The sequence below is a fragment of the Microtus pennsylvanicus genome, chromosome 11, assembly GCF_037038515.1.
Source record: "Microtus pennsylvanicus isolate mMicPen1 chromosome 11, mMicPen1.hap1, whole genome shotgun sequence".
NCBI lineage: Eukaryota > Metazoa > Chordata > Mammalia > Rodentia > Cricetidae > Microtus > Microtus pennsylvanicus.
The window spans coordinates 35,373,329-35,393,139 of record NC_134589.1 but is presented as its reverse complement, the minus strand read 5'-3'; the positions used below and the strand labels follow the sequence as shown (position 1 = coordinate 35,393,139).

The following is a 19,811-nucleotide window of genomic DNA, read 5'->3' as shown; positions in this document are numbered from 1 at the left end:
CTTAATTCCCAGAACCCAGAGAAAAGTGGAAGGGGAAACTGACCTCACAAAGTTGTCCTCTAGGGGCTGGAGAGATGGTTCTTCCAGAGGACCCTGGTTCTATCTCTAGTGCCCACATGGTAACTCACACTCAACTGTAACTCCAGTCCTGGGGATCTGACACTCTCTTCCTGCTTCTGTGGGCACCGTGCACATGTAGTGCACAGTCACATGCAGACGAAGCACCCATACACATAAAACACGTACAATGTGATCATGTCTCTCTGATTCACAGACTGACTACTAAAGACCAGCTGATTCAATCTTGTTCTCTTCTATTTTATTCTATATAGGGTATCACCAGACTGGCAGCATCAAACTAACTATGGAGTCCCCAGGATGGCCTTGAATTCACAATCCTACTCCCTGGGCCTCCTGAATGGTAAAATTATAGACCTAAGCCAATCTAGCTAAAAGTATTTTAATGTCAGGCATATTAACTAATAAAATCTATTATCTCTTACATATTTTAAGCATTAGTTAATAACAAAAATTTCTCCTTATTTTTCTTTCCTTTATCCTCATTTATAATCCATGAATCTATATTTCAAAACTAAATTTTGTAATCATGATTTCACCATTTACCTAACCATGGTCAAATTTAGTATCTTTTAAAATTATGTGTATGTGTATATATACTTGTATGTATGTTCACCACAGGTGTGTAGGTGCCCTGAAAGACCAGAAGGGAGCCTTGAATCCCCTGGAACTGGAGTGGCTGTCAATTGTGAGCCACCAACATGGGAGCTAGAAACTGAACCTGGGCCCTCCGCAAAAGCAGCAAGTTCTCTAATCTCTAAGCCATCCCTCCAGCCCCTTATCCAGTATCTTGGGGCTTCACTTTTCTCAACTATCAGATCAACATCTGCTCTATTTTCTTCACTGTGCTCAGATTAACATCAAATGAAAAAAGACATAAATTATTTGGTACAAGCAGGGATTCCAAAAAACTATTAGCATATTATTATAATTCCTTCAGAAATCAGCTCCTGTATGTAAACGACTGGCAAAGGTTTTAAAATTCTGTTTCCATATTAGGTTTCAACTAGTTATAATATTATCTATCAACCTGTCCCTCTGGTAGCTACAGAAGTCAAAAGTTGTTCCTAATTTTTTATTTATATTAATTATCGACTTACTTCCTAACTCCTGAAACTCGTTGCTTGGTATCTTCCTTGAGTATGCTAATACACAAAAGTTAAAACAAAATGTATTTAGTTCTAGTACTACAATACTATTATACCCCTTACGTATAAGGATTTGACCAAAAGTCACAAGCTAAAAATAGAGAATCATGCATTTCTTTAACTTAGGCCTTTTTAAAAAACTCATTTATTCCACAAATGTGTGAGCACCAAGTACAGGCTCTTGCTAGATGCTGGCGGATATAAAAATGTGGAAAACAGACATTGTACTTGCTCTCATAAACAACCCGCCAATGAGACAAACACGGCAGGATGAATATCCACATGATGGTAGGCTTTCGAAAGCACTGTAAAGAAAGGATGCTGAGTGAGAAACTATGTTGAAGCTATACTTACAAAGAACTGCACAGAAATGAACTCTGGAGGAATGGAACCATTCAACCCAGCCTCTCTACTCAACAGCCTTGAGAAATGCACAAGTTCCTTAAGCCTGTACCTCAGTTTTCTCTTGTAGGATTGGGGAACAATCTTCCCCATAAGAATGATATAACTAAGTCAAATGCTTTTGCTTTATTTTGAAACTAAGCACAAAGAAAAATTAATATAATTTGACAATAAAAATTCACTCACAGGAATCTCTATTTTCCAAGCGAATTAGCATTTCTAAACTACTTTTAAAAAGTGTCCTATCACACAATAAACATCATCATACAAATAAGCATCACCATATATATGTAGTTACAATACAGCTAACTAGTCGTTTTAAATAAAAGTAAATTAAAATTGAGAAAATGACCCAAAAAACACTTTGGAAGAAAACTGATCATTTTCTCATGAGATCCTTTTAAGCAGAAACAGAAAGACAGAGACATAGGGAAAAAGGGAAGAAAGAGAGGGGCCAAAGGTAAAGGAAAAAGAAAGGGGTGGGGGAAGAAGCCCCAAGGCTCCTGGGCAGCAGCTTTTGACAAAGGTCAACAGCGCACTCTGCTGGAACTAAGTCTTTCCTACATGCTGGACAAAAAGCTGCTCCTGCTTGCTACATTGAGTCAAATAGAATTACTATTATTAATGTATTTAATGCTATCATTTCTTTAATAAATAAACACTGGAATAAGAATAGAACATAGTGATACCTCACTCATTATAAAGGTTTACTTAAAAACATGAACCAATTACTAAGAAAATGATTAAGAATTCTGGAACAAAGCAGTATTAGACTATTATTATATTACCCCAAACCCAATGATTCTTTTGACAAAATTCTAATCATGCGAAGACTGATGATTCACTAGATTGCTAATATACGAACTATTATAAGAAAAGGACTCTAAAAGCAGTAATACCAGTACTCAGAAGTTAGAGGCAGGCAGAAGTTCAAGGTCATTGTTAGGTTACAGAAGCTGAAGGCCAGCCTATCTCAAACAAACAAAACAAAAGACAATTAAAAAGAAAAGAATAGAGACTGTAGAGATGGACCAGCAGTCAAAAGTACTGGATCTTCCAGAGGATCCAAGTTAGATTCCCAGCACTCACATGGCAGCTCACAGATGACTGTAATTTCAGTTTCAGGGGACCAGATGACACCCTTTTCCCACCCCTATGGGCAATGCACACATGTGGTGAACATACAAAAATGCAGACAAAACACTCATATGCATAAAAGAATTAAAAACAACAAAAGCAACTTGGAACCATTCCCACTCTTAGGAGTTCTTTCTCACTGTTTTTTAAAATCTACATGCAGGGATGGAGATGGCTAAGACATTAAGAGCACTTGCTGATCTTCCAGAGGACCTGAGTTCAGTTCCCAGCACCCACAGGGCAGTTTACAACCACCTGTAACTCCAACTCTAGGGGATCTTACATCCTCTTCTGTATTTTACAGGTACCAGTACAAATGTGCGCGCACACACACACACACACACACACACACACACATCTTTAAAAATAAATCTATGTTTAGTTTGCTTTAAGAAAAGGTCAATCTACAGCATTCAGAAAGTGAACCAGATGTGGGTAACAAACTATAATTTTAAAAACAAAAAGTGCTGGACGGTGGTGCACGCCTTTAATCCCAGCACTTGGGAGGCAAAGGCAGGCGGATCTCTGTGAGTTCAAGGCTAGCCTCCTCTAAAAAAGTGAGTTCCAGGACAGCCAGGGCTGTTAAACCAAGAAACCCTGTCTCAAAATCAAAAACAAACAAACAAAAAATCAGAAGGTATTGACTATTTTCTTTCCTCTTCCTCTTACCTGTAATGATATATTTTTATTTGACCCCCAAAGACTGAACTGTCAGACCTTACATTGAAGTTAATAAACCCCCTTGAGATCATTTAATAGTCTGTACCACTGTCCTGCTGTGATTTGGCATGTTTAAGTTTAACCTGCTTTTTTTTTTTTGGTTTTTCGAGACAGGGTTTCTCTGTGGCTTTGGAGCCTGCCCTGGAACTAGCTCTGTAGACCAGGCTGGTCTCGAACTCACAGAGATCCGCCTGCCTCTGCCTCCTGAGTGCTGGGAAGTTTAACCTGCTTTTAAGAAAACAATGGACAATCGCAGTGGGGTTTTTGATCCTACTGCACGTACTGGCTTTGAGGGAGCCTAGGCAGTTTGGATGCTCACCTTTGGAGACCTGGATAGAGGTGGGCGGTCCTTGGGCTTCCCACAGGTCAGGGAACCCAGATGAAGGAGGGTGACTTGATCGGGGGAGGGGGAGGGAAATGGGAGGCGGATGAGGGGGGAAGGCAGAAATCCTTAATAAATAAATAAATAAATAAATAAATAAATAAATAAAAGAAAACAATGGAACCAACTTTCTATGCCTTGAATGTCCCATGCAATCAGCACATACACTATGATGACATATTTTATAATGCTTGTTTCACTTGTAATTACTTATTCTACTGTCTGTTAAGAAGTAAAAAAATACATATTATTTTAACTTATGAATTTATGGCACTGGGATGGAAAGATGGCTCAGCACTTAAGAGCAGTAGTTGTTCTTCGAGGGGAACTTGGGCTCCCAGCACCTACATGGTGGCTCACAACCATCTGTTAACTATAGTTCCAGAGGATCTAATGCCCTTTTCTGCATTATACATGTGGTGCATAGACATACAAGTAAATAGGGCATTCATATACCTAAAATTAAGTAATTTTTTAAAAAGTTTTTTGTGGCATTTTTTGCCCAGCCATTTAGAAAATACATTAAAAACTACTTTATGCAATTATGCTTTCTATTGCAAACTCAAAAATGAGCAAATATCAGAAGACAAGCATATTATCTTTGCATTTTATTAGCGCTGACACAGCACTAAACGTGGTAAACCCCACACCAGAGCTCATGTTGTATGTCACTGCCAAAAAATCCCACACTAGAAATATAGACATTTAAGCTATGTGTATTATACCATGTACATGAAACTTTCAAGCTTAGACTTGGGTCTCATTACCAAGACCGCTCATCACAGAAAATCTATGTAAAAGATGTGAAGCACCTTTAGTACCAACCATTTCAGACAGAAAAAATATTCAACCTATATAAAGAAACAGTTTACAATCTGAAAAAAATGTCAAAAATCCCTCACAATTCTAACCCTAAGCATTTCAGATAATGGTTATTCAACATGCACACTGGTGCTACTATTTCTTCAACTCTGTACCACTTACGCTCTAAAATATACTAACATCTCTGCAACGATTTAATCCTCATACCCGCCTTGTGAATCAGACACTTGTATCTATATTTAGCAAGTAGGAAAGTTAGGTACTTGTACCAAGAGTTTAAAAAGAAATAAAATGTGTGTGTGTGTGTGTGTATGCGTGTGTGCAAATAAAAGTTGTGTTTAAATCCGCCTCTTCAAGGCCAGACACAGCAGAGGCTGTGCTTAGATCAGTGGTAGAGCACTTGCCTAGCATTTAAGACATTCTAGAGCATTTTGAACTCCAATACAAAGAAAGATTTGTTGATCAATACATCAGTAGACAAAGAAACTCTTGGCACACACACACACACAAAAAGGGGACATTATTTATCCTTTAAAGCCAGAGATACTGCTAGTTGCAATATGGATGAACCTGGAGGATGTTACACAAAGTGGAATAAACCACAAACAGGAAATAAAAAAACCAATATATTCTCACCTATATGAAAAAACAAAAGTCAAATCTAGGGACAAAGAAGAGAATCCCCAGGAGACATTATATAAAAATTGATCATGTAGGCAGCCTGATTCCAGTATTTATTCCTTTTGAGTGTGCATGTATCTACTGTATATTTTGTGTGCGATGTATATACATGAATGTGCAGGTGTGCATGCCCCTAAGTGGGCTTGTGGATTCCAGAGAAGAATGTAGGAAAAGAAAAAGAATTAAGTTAGAGAAAAAATAAAAATATAAAAAGAAGAGGAGGAGGAAGAGGAGGAAGAAGAGGAAGAGGAGGAGGAGGAGGAGGGAATAAATAAAGCAGATGAAAAGACGGCTCAGTGGTTAAGAGCCCTGGCTACTCTTCCCAGGACCCACATGGTGGCTCACAACTATCTGCAACTCAAAGGGCTCCGAGACCTTCTCCCTGAGTCCAATCTTGGGACTCCACATAATAAGAGAACTCCCACATTCTCCAAGCAGTATATGTGTGCTCCCACACAATGAATAGTTAGAAAATGTATTTCTTTTTTAATTGGGAGCAATAGAAAAAGATACCTGACACTGGCCTCCAGCAACCACGTATGTACACACACACACACCACACACAACAAAGAGAAATACTTTTTAAAAAGTCTTAGAAAACAACAGCAACAAAAAGAACTTTCGGAAACCCCTTTAGTGCTGGTCTCTGATCACTTTCTAAAGGAGAAACTGAGACAGGGAGAAAGGGTTTACCGTCTCTCACGTTAGTGAGCACAAATACAGTCGGACTGTTTAGGAATTTGAGCTCTTCTATCATTCAAATCATGCTACTCTTTCTCTACTTTCAAATGGATTTAGATTTAGAAAACTCCCTATTTTCCTTCTTTAAACTAAGCAAAGGCATAACACGTACATTTTGGAAAGAGGAGCTCGTCTTTCCTACAGGAGATCCGGGTTTTACTCTCTTTTCCGGGGCTGCTCGTGCATCCAAATGCTGGACGTCCTTTTCCAAACAATGACGTTTTCTCATCTACAAACACAGAATCAGATAAAGAAAAGCTTGATTGTGGATTTTTCTATCTTCTCTCTTCTTCCTTCAAAAGGCTATTTCTAATTAATAATAATAATATATTAAAAACCAACACAAAGCTGGGCAGTGGTGGTGCACGCCTTTAATCCCAGCACTTGGGGAGGCAGAGGCAGGCGGATCTCTATGAGTTTGAGACCAGCCTGGTCTACAGATGAGTTCCAGGACAGCCAGAAATACACAGAGAAACCCTGTCTTGAAAAACCAAAAATAAAAAAAACAAACAACAACAAAAACCTAACACAAATAAAAAGCTCATGACACCATTTAAGTCAAAGAGAACATACAGTAACAACTCTTGAATCCTAATCAAGTATTAATGCAGAAAAATTACTTAAAAACAAATTACTGTATTGCAATGATCTTCCAATAAAATTGGCACACCATGTAGACAATAAATTAGCATTACAGCAAAGCCAAACCACATACCTAACTAGAAAATACATTAATAATTAAGCCACATTCTAGATTCCAGCTTCATTTATAATTGGTACTATTACAAAAAAATAAGTTAGTTTATTGTACTTCTAAAAACAAAGTTTAATTCTAGAAGTTGTTGTTAGATATTTAAACTATGCAAAACTAGAATACAAGCAATTTAAGCATATCCATCTGAAAGTACTCAATTATTTACATAAAAGTGAAATGTTAATTAATAATCCCTCATCTATATTAATAACTAAATGTATTAAATCCCCAATCCCCCTATCTTTGTCGCATAAATTTCAAGAAGACTGTGTTCCTCTACAAAAAGTATATTCCATATGAAGTAACTGGTAATTCAAGTCTTTAAATAAGTATTAGAACATGCATGTCTTATCATGTACTGATCTTAAAAACTCAGTAAGTAGCCAGGCATATGGGTGCTGCATGCTTGCAATCTCAGCTATGCAGAAAGCCAAGGAAAGATCACAGATCTAAAACCAGCCTGGGCAACTCAGCAAAATCCGGTCTCAGAATTAGTGAGTGGACTATAAACTCAGTGGGACAGAGTATTTGCTTAGCATGCTGGAGGACAGGGGTTCAAGACTCGCCATGAACATACACCAACACCAAAAACACCACTAAAATAACATTAACCCCCAAAAGATAAGAGTAAACTTTGTCACTATACTTATATTTATCAAACCAATATTATCTACTGAAACACAATTAGTAAAAACTCAGAAAGAAAAATTGGTGTCCAACCTGAAGACCCGAAAAGCAAAGCAGCCAGTCACTGGCTCCTACCTCGACCTCAGTCTGAAATTGGTGATCCAGCCTGTAGGAATCTCAGATTGAGTCTGGTTGAGAACGGTTTCCTCCCGTTTTTTAATCCTCTCTAGGGCTGGGATTAAAGGCATGCACCACTGGATTGAAGGCATGCACCGCCCAGTTTCTATGGAAACTGGTGTGGCTATTGGGATTAAAGGTGTTTGTTACCATGGCCTGGTCTGTAAAACTGACCAGTAGGACTGTTTTACTCTCTGGTCTTCAGGCAAGCTTTATTTATTAAATTACAATTGAAATGCCACTATAATCTATAGTGTGAAAGGTATTTGAAGCAAAAGAAAATGCTATTATTAGGTAAAAAGCATTGAAGAGTTTTAAAAGTACAGTAATGGGGCCGGAGAGACAGCTTAGCAGTTAAGAGCACTTGTTGCTCCTGCAAAGGATGTAGATTCAGTTCCCAGCACCCACATGGTGGTTCAGAAGCATCCAGAAGTCCCGTTCCTGGAGAGCTAATAACCTCGGCTGACCTCTGCTGGCACCAGGCACGCACACAATGCACATACACACATGCAGGCAAAACATTCACACACATAAAATTAAAAAAACAAAACTAAAATAAAAGTGTAAGGACAATATTCTTCAACACCATAGATATTAAGACTTTAACAATATAAAATAATATGGCCCCTGTACAAGAATGGCACGAAGAGTCATAAGGCACCTGCATTTTTAACTCTCTCATATGCAAGATCTAGTTTAATTTAAAAAAAAAAAAATCAAGCCTGGACTACAAGAGCTAGTTCCAGGACAGGAACCAAAAGCTACGGAGAAACCCTATCTCGAAAATTCAAAATAAATAAATAAATAAATAAATAAATAAATCAGATGAGAAAGCCAAAGATAAGCTGTTTGGGAAAAAAAGACCGGGGGGGGGGGGGCAGACGATGGAAGAGTGTCACTATGTTCAAAACATGTAATAACCATGCATAAAAATGTCATCATAAAACCCATTACTTTATGCAATGAATTATATTAACACTTTTTAAATTAATAATTCCGGAAGATTATAAAGTGGCTATATGTTTAGGATACGCCTTAAGCAAATACTTTCCTCCCAAATTCTTCATGCATGAGAAACACCAAGCAGCTGCTTTACAGCCGTGTGGACAGACTGTTACTCTAACAACTTCCTTTGTAAAATGAAAATGACCGTTCACTTTGTAGCTATGACACAACTAACTATTCTCTACCAGTGCCACCAACTTCCTGTGCAGCTAGCCCTGACTAGGTAGCTAGATGATCTTAACAGCCAATAAACTGCTTACCTGCTGTGCAGTCTCTAAGGGGCGGATTCTTTTCTTCTCTATTTGAAAATCATCATCTTCACCTCGGTGCGTGGATGCCTGTTTCTTGGCAGATAACTTTGCAGCCAGAGTATTTTTTTCAGGAGAGTCTTATTGTAAAAAGTAATTTTACAATAAGTATGGTATACTTATAACAAAAATATAATAATTTATTCTATGCATCTTTTAGAAGAAAACCAAGACTTATTACTATAAATTTCATAACACAATTTAAAACCTATGATTTTTTTTTTCCATTGACTGATTGAGATAATGTCTCACTACATAGTCATGGCTGGCCTGGAACTCACTGTGTAGACCAGACTAGCCTCAAACTCAAAGAAATCCACCTGCCTCTGCCTCTAAAATTAAAAATATGCACCAAGAAATCCAGCAAGGTTTTTTTTTTTGAAAACTTTTTATCACTCCATTTATTTTTACCATAAATACAAAAACATTTCAAGAAACATACATTTAGCACGAAACACCCAATTTGTTTTTCTCATAGCCTCGTGATTTATGGCCATACTCTATTATACAGTTTAAGGAATACAACTGTCAGGGCTGGGAGTATGGCTCACTTGGTAGAGCAAAAGTTGCCTGGCATGTGAGCTGCTTTAAGTTCAATCTCTAATACAAAGTATCTTGACAAAATATGCAAATTGAGTCCTTCAAGACTCAATAAATGTTATTTCATTACTATGAAAACCTTAATGTTTCTTTCCTACTGAGCTTCATTATGTTCACAGAATAAGATTTATGTCTTAATCTCACAACCCTGAAAGCTTATTCTTACAACCATCAAAAACCTCTCAATTCCTAAATTATAAAAATTATTCCTAAAAAGTGAATTTTAAAGAAATGCCCAGTATTACAAAGTTAATAATTTGTAGCTCTTAGGTGCAACATATTTGCCATTTTACTTCAAAATCCTTAAGGATAATTCCAATACTGACAAACACAGCATCCTGATTTCTGGAAACATGGCAAACATTTCCTTTTCCTCAATGTCTATACCACTATTTTCTCACTCTCCTATATATTGGTTTCATCATTTCCTATGTACCTTTTCTTTTTTAATTATTACTTATTAAAGTGCTTTATTAATTGTAATCATAGGCAATTCCAGGGATTATGTGAAGCAAGAATAAATAACAGGCATTATTTGCCACTGAAATATTCTTCCACCTCGGATCATGCACAACACATTTATTTTAAATATAACCTCATGAAATAATCTCTGTATTTCATTAAATTTACTTTATTTTGCACCAACTACACGAATGACTTTACTTTGATTGGCATTTTCTCATTTCCAATATCTTTTATTTTAACTCTTTTTATTTAATCTGTGTCGTTCGCATCATATATCCTGATCCCATTCATTTCCCATCCCTGCATATCTGCCCTCTGCCCTTGCAGTGCCTCCAAGAAAATTTAAGAGGAAAAAAGAAAAGAAAAAAATGGGGGGAGGATCTCATCATGGAAGCTGTCTGTCATGTGACACAATGAGTCACACAGTGAACCCTTCTGTCCATGTGTCTTTACCTGCAAGTGTTCACTGCAGAGTCACTGGTCTGGTTTGAGGCCCTTGGTTTCTGCTACACTAATGATGCTGGGCCCTCACTGGAACTTCTCTTAGTTATCCTGCTGTTGCCCTGTGTTGTGGAGATCCTGAAGGTTTGGGTCGTGCAGGACCGGCCCCTTCACCTGCTCCAGCAGATCACAGATAGGGTGGATATTGGAATGGGCCAACACATAACCCTGGTTATGGGCCCAAGTAGTTACAGGGTTGGTCAGCCTAGCAGCTCTCCCTTGTCCTCACCACCAGGATCAGCTCTCCTGCATTGCTTTGGCACTGATGGGGGCAGGGATGATGAGAACAAAAACACATCTCTCTTCCACCCAAGTCACCACATGGCAGGTGAGTAATGGGAACAGCTCTTCCATGTTCACAATATCAGGGCTGGCTCACCTCTGCCAATGGGGTTGGCTCTATTGTGCCGCTCAGGCAAGGTGCAGGGCCTGTTCTCCAGAGTGTTGCAGCTGGTGGTGGGCAGGGGCAGCTCTCCCACCCTTCTGACCTCGGGGCCAGCTCAGGTGTTGATGGGGGAGGGCCATCTCTCCCCTGCCCTTACCACCACATGATACTATGTACCTTTTTAAAGGTACGACCTTCCTCTGTTCCTCTACACAGTTCTCTCCACTTCTGTGGCCTGAATCCCTTTAACCTTTAATCTTACACTAAGACCACACAATGACCAGACAGCATGAAAATCAATGAAAGTGAAACAATGCCCTAACTGGAAAGAATTACAAACTACTCACTTACAGGGCAGAAAGATCTATGAAGCAGGTACAACAAATGTGAGCCTATAAACACAAAATGGAATCTATGCCATGGGGTGTGTTTAATGGAAGAATGTGTGTTCACGCATGTGTGAACACCCATGTGTGCATACACACGTGTGCAGGTACACATATGTGCACATTCACGGAAGCCAGAAGTCAATCAAGTCTCCACTTTTTTTTTCCTTGATACAATGTCCCTCACTGAACCTGGAGCTCACTGATTGGCTAAGCTGATTAACAGCAAAGCTCCAGGGTTCCTGTCTTCAACTCCTCAATGCTGGAGTTAGATGTACACCATTGAGCTCAGATTTTTTTAAAGGATATTTTACTATTTTCAATTGTGTACATGCACATGAATGTAGGTGCCCACAGAGGATAAACTGAACTCTAGTCTCCCGAAAGAGCAGTACTTGCTCTTAACCTCTGAACCACCTCTCCAGCCCACACTCAAGATTTTTAAGTGGGTGTTGGGGAATCGAACTCAGATCCTAATGCTTGCACAGCAAACATTTTAACAAACGAATGTTCTTGCTGGGCCCAGAATAGGAATAGCTTTTTAAAAAAATAATGATTTTAATAATGTTCAACAACAGGGATCAAAGTCCCAGATCTTCCATGATCCAGAAGCCTTTCCCCATAAAAGCCACTAAAAAACAAAAATTTTAAAGATAGAAGTTTTCTTTATATGCTATAATATGATGTTTATTGTCCTGTATTGAGGCTATTTGTGGGATTCTCCTCTGTATTCTGTGAATATCATTGGTTAATAAAGGAACTGCTTTGGGCCTATAGCAGAGCTATAGGGGAACAGAGCTAGGTGGGAAAAACTGAATGTTGGGAGAAAGGAGGCCCAGTCAGAGAGAAGCCATGGAGCCACCGCGGGAGACAGACAGGCTGAAACTTTGCTGGTAGGCCACAACCTCGTGGTGATGCACAGATTAATGGAGATGGGCTAAATTAAGATGTAAGAGTTAGCCAATAAGAAGCTAGAGCTAATGGGCCAAGCAGTGATATAAATAGTATGGTTTCTGTGTGATTGTTTCGGGGCTGAGCAGCCAAGAACCAACAAGCGGCCCTCCTCACAACAGTTATTCTTACTTAGTACATGTTAGGCTAATTTTCTAAACTACATTATTGTTTTTTGGTGTAGTCCCTAGTCTTTTTTTTTAAGTTTCATTTATTTAAGCATTATGGGTATGAGCATTTTGTCTGCATATATGCATATGTACCACATGCATGCAGTGCCTGTAGAGGCCAGAAGAGGGTGTGGGATTCCCCTGAACTGGAGGTTATGCAAGGTTGTGAGTCACCACGTGGGTGCTAGGATTCAAGCCCAAGTCTGCAGGAGCCATCTCTCTGGCTCCTTATCTTCTGTTCTCCACAGTGTAGGAGCTCGCAAGTTCACCAAAGAGGTTGAATTGTTAAGGCACATAATTTAAAAAGAAGTTAGATATCTCCAAAATTTATGAAGAAATAAAGAAGGGTGGGGAAAATGAAAGAGACAACTCTCAGAAATCAGTACAAAAGACAAACCTGTTTAAACAGGCAATCACTACAGGTGATATTCAAGAAACAATAAACATGCAAACTGTTCATTAGTCATGACACACAATCAATTAAAACTCCAGGCTGGGAGTGGGGGTGGCCTAGGTTCAATCCATAGCACTATAAACAAGATAAAATAAAACATCGATGAGAATACCAAACGTGCGAGAATGGTTCAAATTTAAAACAACTGGACACATCAGGAGATAAAAGTGTTGAAAACCTCTGCCCACAAGCACACACCTCATGTTGTGAGTTTCGTTCCACACTATCTCAATAAAGCTAATAGGGCATGAGTCACATGAATTTTTTTGCTTCCTGTTGCATAGCAAGTTATATTTATACTGTGTCTACTAAAGCTATTAACTATGTAATATTACTATCTGAAAAAAAGTGAAACTTAATTTTCAAATGCTTTATTTTAAAAAAATAGCTAATTGATAAAAAAATAACAATCATGCATCAACAAATTTGTTCGGTAAAGAGTTAGCACAGACTTTCGATCTGAAAAGAATGCAGCATCCACACAGAGTATAATGAAGTAAGGTGTGCCTGCATTATTGAGGGAGGCTAGAGTGAGGAGCAGAAAACGGAAAACTGTTGGCATGGTCTACCACAGCTGATGTACAAGCTACAACCATCCCATCACTAAGTATGTATACAACAGAAAGTGTCTATTTGTATTCAGATAAACAAGCAAGTCTCTGTCTTATTAAAGTGGAAACAACTCAATTATCTGACAACAGTAGAATAGATGACTACATCCTGATATATATTTATTTGCTTTTATATTATATTTGTATTATATATTTATGTTATATATTTTAATACAGGAAAATAATATACAGAAGAAAAAGAATAAAAGCAATAGATTCTCAATAATGCAATACCAAGTAAAAGATAGATATAAGACCACATATGTAATTCCGCTTCCATAAAGAAGCTAAGTTCATCAACGGTGACAGAAGACAACACAGAGAAAAGAAAAACGGGGGGGGGGGGGGGGGGTTTAACCCAGCAAAATACCTCAGTAATTAAAGTGAGAACACAAATGAAAAAGCTCAAAAGGTTCTGAGCAGTTAATGTTATGGTAAAATTATTCCATTAGGGGCACAGTGTTCAGTTCAAAGCACATTCCTTGACATGCATGAAGCTTGAAGTTCCATCACCAGCACCAAAAATAAATAAATACAATTTAAAGGATTTCAGAGAGATTCAGTGCATAAATGCACGTGTGCCCGAGACATGTAACCTGAGCTAGACCCACATGGTGGAAGGAGAGAACTGTCACCAGCGAGCTGGCTTCTGGCAACCACCCTAGTGCTGTGGCACACACACCCGCGCTCTCTCTCTCTCTCCCTCTTCCTCTCCCTCTCCCTCCCCCTCTCCCTCTCCCTCTCTCTCTGTCTCTCTTTTTCTCTCTCTCCTTCCCTGCACCCTACACAAGATAAATGTAATTAAATAAAAAATTCCAGGGGGACTGAAACTCCAGTCGCAGGGCCTTTGAGGCCATCAGGCACACACAGGGAACACAGACACACATTTCAGACAATGTAGTAATAAGTAAGGAAGGAGCCAACACAGATTGCAACCGACACAAGCAGATACAGTTTACCTTGGCAGGGTGATGAGGGGCCGTTTCTCTCTGGCGGTTTGCTTGGACTATGGAAATGAGGTGAAGTGCCTATGTCCGTGTCACTGTAAGGAAAACTCTTCAAGTGGCATGCACAACCACATGACGACGTCACCTCAGGCTTTTTATTCAAGCCCCCATCCACTGGCTTTCCTAGGGAAAAAACCTCTATTTACAATATAACTAACAAAGAGCACTTCTCCTTTCAGCTAGAGTGAGCAACCACCTCAGTTCAACAAGGACTGGAAGTTTCCCAGGTCACAAGATTAAATGAAGAGACACAATCTACCTGAACCTTATCTACAGTGTCGAGTCAGGACAGAAGAGAAAAGCAATTCCTGCAATGTTTTCAGAAATGTTATCAGTGTATAAACTATAAAGGCATAATAATGAAGATTAATAATGTAATTAAAAGTACCAATCTTATATTTATTTACATCCAGATTTACTTCAAAATCAAGCAAAAGTATTGAGATAAAGATGAAAAGTATATGCTTAATTATATTTCATTTAGGATACTGAAATTTCAAATTCTTCATTTAGGGAGGTAAATGAAGAATTTGAAATTTCAGTATCCTAAATAATAAATGTTTATTATTTATCACAGTCCACATTATCCTTATTTTTTATTTCTTTCTTAGTTTTGTTGAGACGGGGTATTTCTACAAAGCCCTGGCTGTCCTGGAACTCACTAAGCAGAACAGGCTGACCTCAATCTCACAGAGATCTACTTGCCTCTGCCCCGAGTGCTGGGTTTAAAGATGTGAGCTACAACATTCAGTTTCACGTCATACTTCTACTTCAAATAGAAGTATTCAGGTGTGGCGAGGTGGCCCACACCTTTAGTCCCAGCACTCAGAAGGCAGAGGCAGGTGGATCTTTGGGTTTGAGGCCAGCCTGGTCCACAAGAGTTGCAGGACAGCCAGGTTTACACAGGAAAACTCTTATCTCACAAACAAACAAACAAAAAATTAAATCAAATCAAATAGAAACATTCAATCACCTACACATTCTGATAAAAGTATCAAAGTACATTTTAAGACAATATTCAAATTCAATAAAAAGGTAATTAAAATACCTAAATATAATTTTTTTAAATTACAATACAGGGGCTGGAGAGCTTAGCAGTTAAGGGCATTTGCTGCTCTCCCAGAGGATCCCAGTTCAGTTCCCAGGACCCTCAGAGCTGTGCACAATCATCTGCCACTCCAGTTCCAGATGGTCCAATGTTTTCATCTGGGCTGCTCAGGGACCAGGCATGCAGGTGGTGCATAGACATGCAAGAAAATACACTCACCCACATAAATAAAAATAAACACTTTTTAAGAAAATTACATTGTTTGCCCACATGATATACATAACTCACGTACTTTTAACAAGCTAACATTAACAAGCATGGTTATGCATACCTGTAATCCCAGCATTCAGAAGGCTGAGCTAGGAGGACCTTAAGCTGAAAGACAGCCCAGACTACATAGCAAAACCCTGCCTCAGGGAAAAAAAGGCAAACATAAAGACGTACTACATACATGTACAAAAATCTTAGAATGAAACCCATTATGTATAACTAACACATGCTAATAAAAAAAAAGAAAAAGAAACCTGAAGTGGTGGTGCACACCTTTGATCCCAGCATTCAGGAGGCAGAGGCAGCTGGATCTCCATGAGTTCAAGGCAAGTTCAAACAAGTTCCTGCATAGCCAGGGCTACACAGAGAAAGCCTGTCTCAAGGAAACAAACAAACAAAACAAAAAAAGAAAGAAAGAAAGAAAGAAAGAAAGAAAGAAAGAAAGAAAGAAAGAAAGAAAGAAAGAAAGAAAGAAAGAGAAACTGAATGTTTTAACTATACTAGTGACACTGTTTACACACTTGTAACACATTGACATTTCTCAGGTAACTGTCATTAAATTTCAATTATTAACTAGAAATGTCAATTTCCCCCAAAGAATGTCTCCAATAATAACCAAAATGGACAGTCAGAAGATCATAGAGCTGGGCGGTGGTGGCACACGCCTTTAATCCCAGCACTCGGGAGGCAGAGGCAGGTGGATCTCTGAGTTCGAGGCCAGCCTGGTCTACAAGAGCTAGTTCCAGGACAGGCTCCAAAGCTACAGAAAAACCCTGTCTTGAAAAACAAAACAAAACAAAAAAGGATCATAGAATGTACTTTTTGACGCTTATTTCACCGTTTGTCTGTGGTGATGTGAAGCGGCACACACACCATGGCGTGTGTAGGAGTCAGCTTTCTCCCTCCACTCTGTGGTGCCAGCGATGGGACTCAGGTCATCAGGGCAGTAGTGAGCACTGAGCACGGAGCAATCCTGCACACTCCTTGTTACTGAATTCTATCAGTGACACCAACATTTCTCTTTTATTAACTTATTAACTTATGCTACCGTGTGCATGTGGAGGTCAGAAGACAACCTACAGGAGTTGGTTCTCTCTTTCCACCAGATGGCTTCTAGGAATTGAAATCAGGTTCCAAGCTTAGAGGTCAGCCTTTTACACTGAACCATCTTGTAGGCCCAGATACTTCCTTTAATAATGCATCCATACCTATACACACACCTGTGATTAACTTTACGTTTTCCTAATTCTTTAGGTTAGACTTATCTATTTATATACCTGAAAAATATTCAATACTATATTTCAGATTTGTGATTAAGATTACAAAGTCCTAGTCAGGCAGTGGTGGCGCAGGCCTTTAATCCCAGCACTTGGGAAGCAGAGGCAGGCAATCTTTGTGGGTTCGAGGCCAGCCTAGTCTACAAGAGCTAGTTCCAGGACAGCCAGGGTTGTTACACAGAAACCCTGACTCGAAGGTAAAAAAAAAAAAAAAAAAAGACTGGAAAGATGGCTCAAAGTCAAGAGCGCTTCCTGCTCTCTCAGAGAACCCAAGTTTAGTTTCTAGAATAAACATGGAGTGGTCAACAACCCCATCATTCTAGCTCTGGGTCCTCTAGCACTGTGAGCAGCTTACAGAAACCCATACATAAATAATTGAAAATGAAAATAAATCTTTAAAAAAAAATTAAAGTTTTTCATCAAATATTAATAGCAATTTTGTGTTTGCCCAGATGATCTCACACTTTAATAAAAAACAATCATACAGAAGCTCTTATGAGCAAAAACATGGAACACTTATAAATAGACTTTACCTCAAAACCTAGTTTTTACAAACTGAAACATTAATTCAGGATTACCTGTAAAATTTTACAAAAACATGTAAGTCTGGGACTCACCATTGGAAAAGGGTGAGGCGGGAATCAGCACCCCAATATCTTTTGTTATATGGGTGTATACACTTTTATTTATTTTCTGGAAGTTCTGGGTACTGAACCCTGGACCTTGCACATGCTAGGGAAGTGTTATATCACTGAGCTACACCGTAGCGTAGAACTCGAGTTTGGATTTGTAAGGTGGATTCTTGCAATATTCCAGGCTTCCTTAATGCTTCTGACTCTCTCACCTCAGTTTCCTGAGTGAATTCCTAGGGATGCAGGAGCACATGCCGAATCAGAGCCAAATTTATCTTTTGAGAAAAGGTCTCACTGTGTAGTTCTGATAACAATTAAGGTAATGGGACATGACAGAAATTCATACAATCATTACAAGAAACTTCTATTTATCTGGTATTCAAACAAGGGATCAACAGGTATCTTTTATTTACTTATTTATTTAGAGCTAGGGTCTTGCTACATAGTCCAGGCTGGTCTTTAACTCACTGTACTCCTCCTCTTCAACTTCCCCAGTACTAGGCTTACTGGCATGGACCACCACTACACCAGTTTTATGTGGTTTTTTTTCTTCATATAGTCTACATTTTACTGTTATAAGTCAGATAAACAAATATATTTAAGGATATATTCAAGCAATTAGTATATGTATCAACACCACCAGAGCTCCATGTCCTATTTCTTAGATACAAATCATCATTTTGGTATTTTCATAGGAACTCTGAGCATCTAAAATGTTCACATACACCCTGCATGATCAAGTAAAAGGACTAAATTATGTTAATATTATTTAAGAATTAATTCTAGTTTATTCGACTTCTTTTTGAAGATTTAAAATGTTTTATTTTGGGAGGAGGTTGCTCTGTAGCCTTGGCTGGCCTTGAACCTGCAGCAACCTTCTTGCCTTTGGCTCCTGAATGCTGGAATTATATATGTGCACAGCCATGCCTGGCACAGGAGATGCATCTTGAAGAAATGTCTTGACAGAGATTATTTAAATCACTTGGAACAATGTCTGAACCAGTCTAGATACAGTGTACCATATTACCTGGGGCTGGCCTGACTGTAGGGCAGGTGAAGGCACACTCGCCACTCAGCCTGATGACCTGAGTTCAATACACCAGACCCGTATGGAGGAAGGAGAAAAGTGGTTCCTGCAACTTGTCCTCTGCGTCCATACGATAAGCACACACAAAATATAAACATACCAGTTTTTATAAGAACTACTTGCCAGTAAAAGACTGTTGCCATGCTAACGCAGAACAAAGTAAGGCCAAGCTTTTTCCACTTCCTGTGGGACTCTCCAACAAACAGTGCTGCTCACTGTTCAGTCCTCTGATGATCTGTGGACAAAGAAACCAGCTTTAAAAAAGAAAACAATAAAAGATGACTTTATCAGCTCTCTCCATAGAATAGGAACACGATAGAATAGCACAGAAGACTAAGGAGGCGCTCCAGCAGACAGAGACGGCATGAGGAAGAACTAGATTTTGCTAAATCTAGACTCATTCCTTTACTTCTCCCTAACAACCTGCTGGTTTTACCAGGACATTAAATAAGCAGCTTGTTGTAATAAGGGGCAGCGGGCTACGTTCCTAGCACCCGGCCACCCGCTTTATACCCGAAATAATTACACGGAAACTGTATTCTTTTAAACACTGCCTGGCCCATTAGTTCCAGCCTCTTACTGGCTAGCTCTTACATATTGATCTAACCCTTTTCTAATAATCTGTGTAGCCCAGGAGGTGGCTTACCAGGGAAGATTTTAACCTGCGGCTGTGTCGGGTGAGAGAATCATGGCAATTGCCTGACTCAGCTTCTTTCTCCCACCATTCTGTTCTGTTTACTCCACCCACCTAAGGGTTGGCCTATCAAATGGGCTAAGGCAGTTTCTTTATTAATTAACCAATGAAAGCAACAGATTAGAAAGAAATCACTCCCACATCATTTCCCCCTTTTCTGTTTAAACAAAAAAGAAGGCTTTCATTTTAACATAGTAAAATTACATATAGCAAAACAGTTATCAAGCAAGAATTACAGTTACAATATTCAGTCCCTCTTCAATCCCAAGCCTGTTGATAAGAGATATTTCA

The 19,811-nt window shown here is 38.9% G+C and overlaps 1 protein-coding gene across 1 annotated transcript in view; it reads right to left on the bottom strand.

The window, feature by feature from the left end:
* The window catches only part of Brip1 (BRCA1 interacting DNA helicase 1), a 124,562-nt gene that overhangs the window by 97,426 nt on the left and 7,325 nt on the right, over positions 1 to 19,811 (bottom strand). The window contains 4 exon segments of the mRNA XM_075991226.1: positions 6,224 to 6,340; positions 8,935 to 9,062; positions 14,465 to 14,635; positions 18,950 to 19,061. Of these exon segments, the coding sequence (XP_075847341.1) occupies positions 6,224 to 6,340; positions 8,935 to 9,062; positions 14,465 to 14,635; positions 18,950 to 19,061 (528 nt within the window).